Source organism: Parasteatoda tepidariorum, chromosome 9 (genome assembly GCF_982258835.1).
Source record: "Parasteatoda tepidariorum strain Cologne lab strain chromosome 9, Ptep-v5.0, whole genome shotgun sequence".
In the NCBI taxonomy this organism is placed as follows: Eukaryota; Metazoa; Arthropoda; class Arachnida; order Araneae; family Theridiidae; genus Parasteatoda; species Parasteatoda tepidariorum.
In genome coordinates this window covers 61,011,829-61,027,323 of record NC_141763.1, presented here as the reverse complement: position 1 = coordinate 61,027,323, position 15,495 = coordinate 61,011,829, and the positions used below count along the sequence as shown (strand labels likewise).

The 15,495-nt window shown below is 28.1% G+C and overlaps 1 protein-coding gene across 1 annotated transcript in view; it reads right to left on the bottom strand.

Annotated features, from left to right (window-relative positions):
- Positions 1-1,638: 1,638 nt before the first annotated feature.
- The window catches only part of LOC107440148 (sphingosine kinase 1), a 39,622-nt gene continuing 25,765 nt past the window's right edge, over positions 1,639-15,495 (bottom strand). Inside the window, exons 4-6 of the mRNA XM_071186405.2 lie at positions 10,116-10,231; positions 8,519-8,739; positions 1,639-5,574 (exon numbers count right to left, since the gene is read on the bottom strand). Of these exons, the coding sequence (XP_071042506.2) occupies positions 4,802-5,574; positions 8,519-8,739; positions 10,116-10,231 (1,110 nt within the window). The 3' untranslated portion in view covers positions 1,639-4,801. The remainder of the gene's footprint in view (positions 5,575-8,518; positions 8,740-10,115; positions 10,232-15,495) is intronic.

Genomic DNA, 15,495 nt, shown 5'->3' with positions numbered 1-15,495 from the left:
TTGCCATACCCTAGCTAGAGATAGTCGAATTTTAACTTAATAGTTATGAAAAACTTATAACAGTTATGAAAAAACATGGTATTCGCTTATTTTTCTATGGTGACATTGTTATGGAGTTATAAATTAATAAAAGTCGTAGTTTAAATTATTTACATTTTTCAAACTTCACATTTCAAAAGCTTTGTCTATATATAAAATTAGCCTTCTAATGCTTTTCGCTTGTAATTTGACTTGCTGAGCAAGCATATATTTCCCTACAAAGCATTGTTTCTTCTTTACTGAATAATAGCAAAAAGCTGATTTGCAATCGGATTTTTTAAGTATCAATCAGGTCCAACCGTTCAAGAACTAAGAACACTTTTTCAAAAGATTTTTAATCATTTATATTCTTTTTTGATATGTCTTACACCAATATGTGTCATAAAATAAATATGACTATTCTTTACTTAAGAATTAAAAATACATAATGAAAATCTAGAGATAAAACTAATCTAGGAAGATGTAGAATATTTTTTTAAAAACAAAAGTAAAAGTGTTCATTGAATGTAATTCATTCTTTATCATTTTGTGAACAGAAGTAAGCAAATCTCGCTTTTATCATTCTAACACATATTCTCACATGAACTTGTATGTTCACAAGCAAAAATATAATTATGTTTGAAGTACAACATTTAATTTAAATGTTGCTTTTAGTTAACACTTATGAATTGGAAAACACAAAATAGTTTTCTATCAACTACGTTAAGTAATACTGTTTAAATAGGAATTAAAGCTCATGTGACAAAATTTTAATTCATAACAAATATATTTACAATAATACAATTAACGAAAACAATTGTATAAAATAAATGATAACCACTTCATTTTAAAAAAAAAAAACATATTTAATGATAATTAGTTTTAATCAACTGAAAAATATTCATAAAAAGTTCCTTTTGTGTACATATTACAATTATTGAAGCATGAGTTGTAAATCAATAAAATAGAATTCGAAGATGTAAATCTAGAAATAGGTATGTATCTTTTCTTTTATATATTCAAAAAATAATTGTCTCTATAAAATGAAGTTAGAAATAACTGCAGTTTTATAAATGCTAATTACTTGTTAAACTTAAGATATAATTTTTGTGTTTTAACTAGAGCTAATTTGGAAAAAATAAAAAAAATAAAAGATTTAATAAACCATAATTAATTTTAAAAAAATTATCTTCAATACAGTAATATTAAAATGTGTGTTTTAAATAAGCAACATTCAACTATTGGATAAGAGTTCAAAACATAAACAAACATATGCATACATATAATATATAGAAAAACGTACTAAAGAATTGCTAAGCATTTGATGAACTTTGATTTTTCAGCTATGTATATAGTATCAAAATGAAAGTTATTATAAATAATAAATATGGTTAAACAAATTCAAATTTTGATTGATATAATTAATATTAAAATAGCCCTCATGTAAAACTGCAAAACGCTTTTTGTAAGAATCAAGGAATCTGCAATTGCAAAGCGATTATAGTATTTTCTTTTAAAAATTTTATGAAAATAAACTGCACAACTTTCTTAATATTTTAGTACCAAATCTATGTTCAAATGTATTTTTAAATTTGGATATTAAAATTTTGTAATTCTGGCAATCTTTTTTTTTTTTTAATTTTTTTGAAAGCTGAAAAAGACAATTATAACTTGTTTTTCTTCTCTAAAAAAAGCATTTATAAAGATTTGCATATGGGATATTCATTTCTAAAGAATATAGTCGAAATTTGCGCTTTTTACTTTATAGAAGATGCTACTCTAAAATTAAATTTCATAAATTAAAGACATTTGTTTGATTCCTAATAAACTTAAATATTTTGTAATAGTTGCAAAATGAACATTTCATTTCATGTATAAAAATAATTTTGATAAGATAAATATATGCTTTTATCAAAAACACTATAAATTGCAAAAAACTATATTTAAAAAAAAACAAAAACAATTTCAACATAAGATTTAAAAAAAAAAGTTTCCGTATTAATTTTTTTATAAAATCTACTATTATTAGAGAGAAATGTTATAAGTAATATCAAAAGAAAACCAATTTTTTTAAAAGCTAATTAATATTACTTGATAACATAGAAATAATAATTTTTTATGAATATTCAGAAAATTAAATCATTATATAAATGAAATAATGATTAAAGGAACAGTTGCTTTATTTGTATTTAAAAAGAAAACTAAAATTAATGAAGAAATAAAACGTTATTCCATAAAAAGAACTTAATAATAATAATAATTGCAAAAATTAATATATATAGTAATACACATATTTTATAGAAAATGATAATTTTCTAATTACTCAATTTTTAGATAAGGCACTCTATTAAATTGCAATATGACATAAATACTATGGAAATAATAAAATATACGATATTTAAAACTCAACAAAGAAATCGTGTTGCAACGAAATCATACAGAACAAATATGTCAATAAAAATATTTTCTATCTCTTAATTATCTGTAAAAAATATTTATAATGAATAATAATTTTGAAAAAAAATGAAATTTTTTTTAAACTTCCTGAAATAATATGCTAAGTATTTTACAACATAAGCTGGCAATTAGTTTTGCTTAATGTTTTTTCTTATACAAGAAAAAGTAACAGCTTTAAACTGATTTACTCACTAATGTAACCAGAAGCAATGGAATGTCACAAAAAACAAAACAAATAAACTAAAAATACATTAACTCAACATTTTATAAGATAAAATATGCATATCAGTTTATAAAACTAAAAACAAGCATATCATTTGATTAAATATTAATATAGAACAAAATTTATCAACAAATATTGCAACACAAAGAAACTTCAGGTGTACCACTTACATAATATGGGTGGGCTAAACTGTAAAAAATAATAATTTGTAGTATTACAAGAAAATTTCTAGGAAACTTGAATTCCATAAACTTTTCTAATAACGTTACTGCATTAAACTTAGTAAACAAACTACATTTACAAAGTTTAATGCAGTAATGTTATTAGAAAAGTTTATAAAATCCCAACTCCCAAGAGATTTTCTAGCAATACTACAGATTTTTTTTTTCTTCTTTTTACAGTGAAGATGTGCACAACCTTTTTATGAAATGAAGTTCATCAGGCAAAATAATGATCTGTCAAGGCTGATCAGTTTTTTAAACCACTAATGGTTTAAATAATTGATCAGTCAGATTTTAATTATCCATAGGAAAATATGAAGACTGAAATTAAAATGATATATCTGTCTGTGTTGAATTTGAAACAGTTTGAGAATAAGTTTAGCTACCAATAAAAAATTTTTTACATCTTAAGATACCAAACTCACTCGTTGCTTAATGAAACAATTTTTTTTCAATCTGTAGGCTTGTTTTTGTTCTACTCTTATACATCAATGGCTTGAAGAGAAAAATAATAGGAATGTCTACTTTTTTAAAAATATACTTTCCTTAGCATGAATATGAATGTACGATTTTAAGTCATTAAAAATGGAGTAAATTGCTAAGTGAAATATTAACACCTGTAAGCTCGTTAGATATTAATATTATATTTAATATAATTGGAAATATGAGGAAAAATAAAACAATTAGGCTGCACCGCAGGTGGAATGCTATGAATCTTTGTAAAATAATAGGCATACAACAGAAACAACATAGTCAACTAATTAAATACTGGAAAATAGCTTAGCCCAGTAGTTATCTAACTTATTGTCTCCTTGAATTCTTTGCAAAGGAAGTAGAATAGGTAATAAGAATGGAATGTATACGAAATAACTAATGAAATATCCATACGTAGAAATTAATGTATTTTTAAAATGTAATGTAAGATAAAATATTATTTTTAACTGTAACCGATTGATACTGCAGAATAAACACAATTAGAATTCAACATAAAGTCATTTTTTTAAATAAGCAATTAATTTCTACTTATTTTTCAATCAAATTTTTTGGGGGTATTTTAATTACCAGTGGCTGCTGTCAAGAGCATAATTAAGTGTAAATTAAGAGAAATCAATTTAGACTACTGAATAAATAAAAGTCAAATAATGCTATGCACAACATATTTTGTAACTTTTTTTTCCATTTTAAAAACAACTTCATTTGCTTTAATTAGAAAACTATTAAGTTTACTGCTTGATGTTAATTTCTCTAAAAAAATGGAACAAAATAAAACTTAAAAAAACACTATATTTTACATTCAGTATAAGCATAGTTACAGAATAAACCAATACTTAAGTGAAACTAAAATATTTTTTAAACGAAAAAAAAAAAAAAAGAATTACATACTTTCATGTATTAAAAGAAAAAACTTGATAAGTTTAAATTTTTTTAAAGAAAAATTTTTTTGAAATTCATTTATTAAATGAGTGCCAAGAATTAGGGTTTTTCAAATTATTATTTCAACATTTCATATAATATATCTGGTATTTTCGAAGGATTCTGTGATTATTTTATTATCCTCGAAAAAAAGCTAGCAAAATATGTTAAATGGAAATTAAATTTTAAATAATGGTTAGATATAATTAAAATTTTTTCAGCATGATAAGATGCACATAAAAATACACGAGAGTGACATATTTAAATGAAATTAAATATTAGAATAATTCAAATCCTAAATTGTCATTGCGAATGTTTTTTTTTTTTAAATGAAACTTTTAATAGCAATACTCTTTACACAAGAATTAAGTTATGATGTCATAAATGAATAATTAATGTAAAGGCAATAAAAGTGGTTGTAATAAAAAACTTGGCATTATAATTTAAAACAACGAATAACAGCAATTATTCACCGTGACATCACTCTAGCCACAGATGGCATAACTTCAGCCTGAATGGGACAGCATGGTATCACTTCACCATCAACAGTGAGATATCCTTCAGATTTGTGTGGCTCTAGACGGAAAGCATTCACTGGTATGACATCAACGTATGGAACGTTGACATGTTCTCCAGTCTGTAAGCAAGATAAGAAGTACATAGCTTGAGCACGGGATATGCCCGCTCTTATCACAATCAACCAAATTATGCCATCATCCATTCTGGCATCTGGTGCAAAAAGAACATCCGTTGATAGATGAGTCTGATGGCAAGCATACACCATCACAAATTCATCATCCACAACAGTCCAATCTTCAGGAACAGGTTTTTCAAGAGGTGGGCAATAGTTGCTGCCAACTTTGTCCTCTTTGTCCCCAGAGTCCTCTTCCTGTTCATCATCACAGTGATGGTGAGGAATGTTTTTGGTGTCTTCCTCTTGTAGTGAACTGAGACTGGATAAATAGGAATCAAACTTGTCCCCACTGAAACTGAATTTCATCAGACGGACAGTTCTGTTGTCTGTGTCGGTGACCGCAGGCTCGTGTGTTCCGAAGCTTTTAGATCTGAACATGTTAGGTTGGATCTCTTTCTCGTTTAACGAGGTGTCTTCCGTCCATCCCTGCTTGCAATCGATAGTTTTGCTTCGTTTGGGCTTTGGTTCAATGAGGTTTTTATTAGGACCTGTGGGTTTGAAGCCCTTGACTGGTAAATAAGATAGCCGACCTTTATACTTCCGCAAACCTAGGAAAGGTATGAAAAATAATAAGTTGATCTTTTTTTATTAAGACTATGTAAAAATAATAAGTATATTTCAACATAAAATGAAATAAAATCTTCATAATCAACGACAATTTTCCATTAGAGTAATACAAATGGGTAAATAATAAAAAAGTATAATATAACAGATTGCTAGTACTTTTACAAAACTGTATAAGAAAAAAAATTATTAAGAGACATAACTAAATAATTTCTTTGCTTCTTCAAAATTTTAACAAAAATAGATACACAAGATGCCTGGGCAAATATTTAATAAAAGATGATATTAAATATTTCATAATAAATAAAATTATTAAAGCGAATGTAAATATTAATAGTTTTATAATAAATGAAATGGTGATAGTTGTATCTCGTATCATTACAATAACACATAAAAATAGGATATAGATTGCAATTTTTTTAACAATTTCTTCAATTTTTTTGAACTATTAACCACCCAAATAAAGTAAATATTAATTACTAGGGGTCAACATACCTCTGCTTATTTTCCGACACTTAACAACTTTAACAGTTTCTTTTGGATTACATGAAGACTCTCTTTTCTCCCTCTTCAAATAATGAAACACAGTAATCTATTATTCTTCTTTAAGCAATATGCTCGTATAAAATACTCGGATTGCAAACTTATGCATCCTTAATTTTGAAAATAACTAATACACACGATAACTGAAATAAATGCTGCTATACCTATTTGTAAAAATATACTGCACTTATCATACACCACTTAACCAATGCCAAAACCCTAGCTCCATTTTTAGAGCTCTATCTTTTAATGGCCATAGTAAGAATCACAAGTTTTGACCACAGTCAGATGACATGAAGAGCTCCTGAGCTGGTGCCTCTCTCCTCAAATTTCCCCACCACAACCAAAAAGAGAACTTTACCCACAGCAGATTTAACATGCATTTTGCTGTGTATAAACACTAGTTGTTTTGCTGGCTGCAAGGATCGAACTCACCATCCCTAGCTCTACAACCAGCAGCGTGTGCGACGCGTTAACCAACTGTGTCACTTGAGAGATTTGCTGCTTATATTCTTTTTTTCTTCATAAACAATGCATCTTAAATTAGCAGAAGATTTCTCACTTTGAATTGATAAGGACAATGATTTTCATTACTGTTTGCTTACTTCTTAAGCTCAAATACTGAATATATAAATTTAAAAATTATTATTGCAAGCGAAAATGGCATATTTTGATGGTAACCTCATGACCTGATCTTCGGACTTCATTTTATTGGGCAATTGCGGTGTAACATACTACTTTCACTATGAGTTATTGAAATTTTCCTATTTTTCATGCAATTATTTTTGTTTTAAAGCTGATCATGTCTAGAAGAAACAATATCAGCCCTTTTGTTTTGTTACATTAGCCTACTGAGTAAGTAGATAATCAAACGCATTTTGCATAATGCCAATTTTTTTTTTAATGCAATATATTTTTTTGATTTTCTGTTTACTCAAATTAATAATTTAAATAATTTAAAAATATCAAGCCTAATCAATAATATATTATCATTACATAGTTCATAAATATGTATAGTATAATTCATAAATGTAATATAGAGTTATTCATAGATGTACAGAATTTTTCTTACAAAATATAGAATTAAAGTAAAACCCTGAATACTTAGAGAAGCATTTGTTTATAGTCAATATGTTTGAGTTAACCCCCCCCAGGGGATAGTTTTTCTAAAAATAACTCAAAAAATGTCAATATTTTTTTTTTTTTTTACAATATATTAAATGAATCCTTCTTTTATTTTTTATTTTTAACAAAATATACAATAAAAACATGACAGCTATATCCTTAAACGGAAAAATAATTAAGCATAAATGTTGAAAAACGTAATTAATCAAACTTATTGCCTAACTTAAATAACTAACTCTAGAAGTCATCAAGCAGTTTAATGTGTGGGAAAAGTTTCAATCTAAAAGAAGTTGTACAAAAATCTCAAACTTTATTTTAATTTTTCAGATTTAAATACCTCATTAGGATGCTACAGTTTCATCTCAATTCTATTAAGAATTTTTTTTAAAAAAGAAGAAGATGAAGAAGACCAAAACAGTATATGTTTTAAATACAGAAACAGAAGGAAAAAAAAATAACTGTTCACTTAAAATGTCATCATGAAGACTATTTCCAATATTATTATTTAGGAAATCAGAATAAGCTTTTAATATCTTGCATATTGCTTTGTATTCTTTTACATTTTTTTTAACTAGATCAATGTGGAGAAATACAATAATTGTATATAATAATTGGAAAATACAATAAATGAATGTTACAAATTTTAAAAAAGCCATATTAAAAATATGGCTGTGTTAACATCAATACAAAATTTAACAAAAATTTAAAACCAGAGGAAAATAATTGCATGCCACAAATTTTAAAAATCAAATCAAAAAATATAGCTGCATCAACACCAAAATAAAATAAAGCAGAAATTTAAAAACAGAAAGAAAAAAAAACTATATGTTACAGATTTTAAAAAGCAAATTGAAAAATATAACTGCATCAACATAAAAGTAAATTAACGAACAAAACAGAAATGCAATTACTCTTTTGTTTCAATATGTTTGCGTTTACAATTTCACGTTTACATTCATTATTATATCCATAACTCATAATTTAAATTAATATATTTTAAGAAATGAAATAGGATAAGAAAAACAAACCAATCGCTCTAATAAGTCCTTAAACATAATTAAAATTATTATATTTTTACTAATGAAATAAGATGAGAAAACGAACTGATAGCTTTGATAATTCCTTAAACATACAAACACAATGTTTAAGGATTATTACAAACGAAATAAGGTGAGAAAACAAAATGGTAGCTCTGATAAGTCCCTAAACATAATTTAAATTATTATATTTTTAGAAATGAAATAAGATGAGAAAACGAACCTATAGCTCTGATAACTCCCCAAACAGCAAATCGTGCTTCTCCGATTGCTCTTAGCCTTTCCGATTCTATATCAATATCTGCCATGAGTCCCCATCCGACAGAGAGGAAAGAGTAAAAGCATTCCTTGGGAGATTGCACTCTGACTATGTCCATCGGTACAGTACGTCCTTTCAATAAATTTAGCACAGAGGGAGTGACAATATTGACATCATATGGTTCACTGCATAAAAAAAAAAATTTAAGTTTAAAGCAAATTACTTCTTCTGAGCATTAATAGAAACATATATACCATATATTCCGGTGCTTAAGTTGACACCCTATTTTTGGTTATGGGATAAAAAATTTCTGGTATGCCGGTTGTGTAAGTTGATCACTCAAAATACCAAATATGAAAATTTCTATTTTATTAAAAAATGTGGAATTTCAAACTCTTTGGAAAGAGGTGAAGAAGTTTTTTTTTTTTTTAAAAGACTAAGCAGTTGAGGATGAAGTGGAATCCATTGCAGAGTGGGATTGCTAACTTTAATGAATTCACTCCAACAAAGGAGATGCTCTGGAACTTTTAAATCTTTAGCTTCATGTTTTAAATTAGGGGTTTTCAACTGGCGGCCACCTGACTTATACACCAAGATAGACAGTAGAAAACAGCACTTTTCGAAAACAATGAAGGTTTAAAAATTTTTTAAGAAATATTATGCACAGCCAATGCAAAATAAGTATAATTTTATGATCTGACTAGAATTGGTTCTAACTATGATAACAAAACATGTTTTACTTAGAGAGCACTGAGAATTGTTTTTAACATTCTTTACCCTTTTATAGAATTGTCTAAAGTTTTCCCTTCATTTTTACTTTTATATCCTGAAATATTTATTATTATTATAATAATTAATGTTGTTGATTTATTACTAAAATAAAAGTAATCTGTTTTAGTACAAATAGCATTTTTTTAACAATTGACCATCTATTCTATTGTGGTTTTGGACATTTTTCATCAGTTATTAACCAGTTACATTATTTACACACTGTTATATTAATAATTGGCAGAATTGTAAAATGCTCAAACAGTTATATCTCAATTTATAAAGACATTTACTGCAATAACATATGCTTACACTAATAAAATAAGTATACTTGAAAATGTAAACACATGTAACAGTCGTTGTCGAATGTAACATTCGTCGAAATGTAACATTCGTTGACATATCAAAGCATTAAAAACAATGTGATAAATATGAATGACGGTGGCTGAATGGTAGCGCTTCGCACTCCTGTGCCATACGTCCTGGGTTCGATCCCCAGGCTGGGCAAGGTTGACTCTCTTTCAGTGGGTTGATAAATGAGTACCAAGCATGCTTGGAAGCTAAACACTGGGGGTTTTGCGTTCGGCTGACCACCTAATCGGAACATCTGCTCCTGCACCCTAGAGCCCAAGATCAAGAAAACTGAGATGGACACAGTAGGCCTTGGCCCTCTATGGGCTGTTGCGCTACTTAGTTTAGTTTTTAAAGCTTTTTTTAAATAAATATGAATAACTTATCTGTATTCAAAAGTAATTAAGAAATAAAAAGAGAAAATTTAATCGATAAAATTTACCCAATGGCATAATTTATAGCTCTTGCAAGACCATTTCCTGATCCACCAGGTACAACTCCAACTGGGATCTTAATTACTTCTTTCCAATCAGACCGTGCCATTAAGCCATTGTACACCTACAATCATTTAAAACAAAAATTAAACAAAATGGTATATAAAAATTTTACTGAGCAACAAAATATAAATAATGACCTTTATGTAATTAAGCATAGTAAGCTTATAAAATAAGCATACTAATATGCTATATAATAAGCATAGTTATATAGTTAAGCATATTTACAAAAAAAAGTAACTAAGTGAAACTACAACACTTTTTAAACAAAAAAAAAAAGATGAATTACATCCGTTTTAAAAAAAATTTAATTTTACTAAAAGAAAAAAAAACTTGATAAGTTAGAAAAAATTTAAGAAAACTATAGACATATAAAAAATTTTTTTTCAAAATTCAATTATAAAATGAGTATCAAGCAATCAAGATATTTCAAGTTAAGGAATCCTTATCTAATAATTATACAACATACACACATTTTGGATACAAATTTATGCAGTCCAATTAATAATCCACTTGTTCAGGAAAAAAGAATTTTATTTTATTTTATAAACGTCGCTGAACAGCCGACCCAATTACGGGTTTGCGACTACTAATCTGCACTTGCGTTACACAGAGTGGAAAAACACGAAAACCTCCCAAGGTTAGCCTGACGACAAGGGACTCTAACCCATGATCCACTAAGGATATTTTTCGTCTGCACTGCGGTTGGTGCGAGCCGGGTGTGGAATTCGTATCGATCAGCCATCGCTATGATTCAAACTCGGTTCACCTCATTGGAAGGCAAACATACTATCCCCTTAGCCACCACGGCTCAGGAAAAAAGAATTTTATATTTTATTTTAGATCCGTCGTTGAACAGCCGACCCAATTTTGGATTTACGACTACTAATGTTCAACTCCGTAGCCTTGTAATTTTGAACCCAATCCAGAAGACAAGGAAACTCCTGGATCAGTACCACCAGAGGCATTGATTTGTTATGGGAACATGGAGGACTTTGCGACTCAATAGATTTAACGTGCATCAGTCACCATTTACTACAAGGGGAGTCTTCGGCCGGCGGGGATCGAACCCACGAAGTCTTGGACATGGGCCCAGCGCCCTGCCAACCAGGCTATCCTGGCCTAGCAAAAAAGAATTTAAAAATTTAATCACATATATACTCTTTCAATGTAGAGTTAAAAAATCAGAAAATTCCCCAAGAAGCCTCTACCCTCGCCGTCTTGGATTTTAGGTTAAATTTTTTTTCTCAATATATATATATATATCTTTGTACTAAACAAACTTTTGGTGATATACTATTATTAAACAGCACAATATCTTTCAAAAGAGGTTGAAAATAAAACAATAGCTTAGGAGAAATAGTGCTTGATAATTTTTAGAATGAAATTTTTTTTAAATGAAATTGTATGAAATTTTTCTCATAACTTTAAAACAGTAAAATAATGTGATTCGTGGTTCTGGGTAAGTAATGTAGAGCTGGGTGAGTAATTTAATCAGTTCATAGACGATTTATTTTTTAAATCTAATTTTATTACATTAAATCTAAGTTAATTAAACTGGTGAAAACAGATTTGGATACCTATAAAAAAAAATCTAAGTACAGGCAATTGTATACTATTTAACTACCTATCAAAAACTGCTGATTGTAGAATTGTATTGGTATAATTAATGTCAGAAAAAATTAGTACAGAATCTAAAATACCGCACGTTTTATCTATCAAATTGTGATTAGATGGCGGCCTTGTATTTTTGTGTGTATCGAGAGATACTGCTAAATGGATTAAATATCCATTATCGGCTTAAAAGCATATTTAGAATTTTCCCTCCTGTTTCTACCCCTTTCACAGTTGAGTTCGGTCATAAGCATTTAAAGAGGAATGGCCTCTTAAAAATATTTATACATATTTATAAGTAACATAATAACAAAAAAATCTTATTAAATTTACAACATTACTAAATTTTCTGTTATTTTTTAAATTCTAAAATAAGAAATTACTTTAGTACTTAGTGACATGCGAAACCAAAATAATATGGTATAAAAGCAAAATAACCCTTGTGATGTAGCAAAATTAAAAACTTAAATAATATTACATTTTAACATCACAAATCAGATAATAAAATAAGTGAACCATTTAATATTTAAGTCGTTTTGGTGCTGAAGCACAAAAGACAAGAACAATGGCGAGACTGAAACTTATTGCTCATCATATTTTGAATCACGTGTGAGACTACCTCTTATCCTTTATTTTTAACATGAGTATACGCGCCTTAAAAGAATTATGCTCTCTTTAACACTATTTTACTCAGAAATTGCGACATAGTCTTAAAATTTATATTGTATAAAAATATATTAATATAAGTATACACATCAGTGGCAAGCTTTAATCAATGGATCCAAGGAGCTTTAAAATTTAAAACATTCAAGTTACAATAGTAAAGATTAATTTTCTGCATCATTATTTTTTAAAACTATATATCATTAAAATAATATCTAAACATCTCCTTTAACGAAATATCGCACATACACTACAATACAATCCCAAACAAAACAATATATTCTAATTAGACTTTTTAAATTAGTAGCTTTACAATCATAATATAAATATTTTAAATAAATTATTAAGATTTTCTAAACAGTAACATGTAAAGATATGTCGATGAATGCTTGCAAACGCTACACTGTTATAAATTTCTCGGAAAAAATGAATAAACGATTATTTATTTATTTTACCATAATCAAACAAAACAGTCAAATAACTATAAATAAGATAGTAATCAAACTGTAAAATTGTGAAAAAACCGTTATTTATTTGTTATTTTACCATAATCAAACAAAACAGTCAAATAACTATAAATAAGATAGTAATCAAACTGTAAACTGTGAAAAAACCGTTATTTATTTGTTATTTTACCATAATCAAACAAAACAGTCAAATAACTATAAATAAGATAGTAATCAAACTGTAAACTGTGAAAAAACCGTTATTTATTTTTTATTTTACCATAATCAAACAAAACAGTCAAATAACTATAAATAAGATAGTAATCAAACTGTAAACTGTGAGAGAAAACCGTTTACCAACTGCTTTCACTTAATACGGTTAAACAACCAGAATTTTATCACTTAGTTCCTAACAACTGCGTAGCTATTATAGCCGAGAGGACTAATCAGTCGGTCTCATGACCGACAGTAATGGGTTCGAGTCCCAGCGAAGACATTACAATATTTTCTCCATTCTCTTCAACACATGAAGAGTTTCCAGTGTCCTACATTCTCCAATGCCCACTGACGAAAAGCCTAGCTCTTATGTCTAGTTAAATTTCGCTTCTACGGTTATGAAACTATGCTAGTTGTAAATGGTTTGTAAACCGTATAGATTTGTATTCCTGGTTTTATAACAATACTAGTTGCAAACGGTTTCAAAGCAGTAAAGTTAAAAAATCTTTACCTTAAAATTTACCGTTAATCGGATGACCAGACTGTTGTCGGTTATGATGTTTATTTAAAACATAGCTGCCGTAAGGGTGACGCATGCGAGGCATTTGTCCATGGCCGATATGATATTCGATTTTTGCTTTTTAATAATTATAAAAACTTCAATTTTTTAAACTCCATTTTTATTATTGAAAATTCGAAAACCTTGTTTTCTAATATTATGAGAGAGAAACGATGACAATATATCCACACACATAGAAAGATTGCTCGAAATTTTTTAAATAGTACTTACAAAATTATCGAATTAGAAAATAAGATTTGTCCACTTATTTTCAGATATTTTTTGAAGCAGGGCCCTTTAACGCAAAATTCTTCGCGTCTAAGGGCCACTACTGTTGTGTATTTGAAAATAGCACCATAAAAATTTTCAACGGTGCTGAGATAATACGATGCAAAATGTATTCTTTTCAATAAAATAAGAATAATAAAAAAGGGTTTAATATTTTTTTCACTTAATGCTTAAATAAAATACGTTTTCTTTTTTTCATTTCTGATAAATTATTACAGTTAAGAAGCAGTGTTGATTAAACAATCAAATAAGATGTTCTCAAGATAAATTACCAATTTAATTTACAAGCAAAATGGGCCTAACATTTCAGGGATGCCAACTTGCTCCGCTTTGTAAAATAGTATTTTCCAGTGGTAGCGAAATTTAAGTTACTTTTAGTTTAGTATTTTTCGTTTTAAGTAATTTTTTCACCACTAAATATCAAAAATTATAAGTATCATATGAAATGCAACGTTGCAGCATCATTCTACTTAATGCTCTATTAAAAAGTGGGCGTAACTGTCCTTCTCTGACGAATTTTACTATATAATTTGCTACCACTTTATTAAAACTATTCCAGAAAGCGGAGCAGTTGGCATCCCTGACATTTTCATTTATTTATTTGAACAAAATGTGGTGGAGCTCAAAACTATAAAGCAAAATTTCAATTACAATAATACTGAATAGTAAGATAGCATTAAAATTATATATATATATATATATATATATATATATATATATATATATATATATATATATATATATATATATATATATATATATATATATATATCAAGCCTTCTCAAAAATTTCTTTCACGTGACGCCTATGGTTGCGACGTTAAGTATTGGAATGGAGGGAGTCTGTGATTTACTTATTTCTTGCTGACCAGGAGACGAAATCGAAAATTGTCAAAATCGCAATATTTGAACGACTCTAGAGCAGTGATCCCCAACCCCCGGTCCGCGGACCGGTACCGGTCCGTGGATCAATTGGTGCCGGGCCGCCCATTTCATTGAAACTGAATTTAAATTCCTAGGTTTATACCCCAAATTAAAAATATATGTGCTCCATTAAAAGAAATTTTATTTTAAAAAAAGGGGCCCCCGAAGGTAGTGACACAAATTTTTTATTGTTTTAAAAAGTCAAAAAAAGAAAAAGAAAACCACCGCAACTATTTTCTCCTTCAATTAGTTTTAATAAAAAAAATCAATCATCATAACTTTAAATATCATAAATAAATCATGAAAGCGCGGTGCGAAATTTACATTGGAACTAATGAAGAAAAGTAACAGCAACCAAAACAAAGCAACGGAATAAACTGGACATAAGCTACACACTTCGGGTGTCATTGTCTCCAAATCCCCAGATGGAACCGTCTCATTGCAAAGAAACAAGTTCAGGGCTCTCATTGATTAACGTTCTAGTAAGCTAAAATGTTAAATCCCTTTACATTTATTTTTTGGGGTAACTGTATTTTATTTTGAAGACATGTTTAAATGCAATTAAATTAAAATTAATAAATCGAAATAATCTGAAATATAAACAATCAACATCCCACCC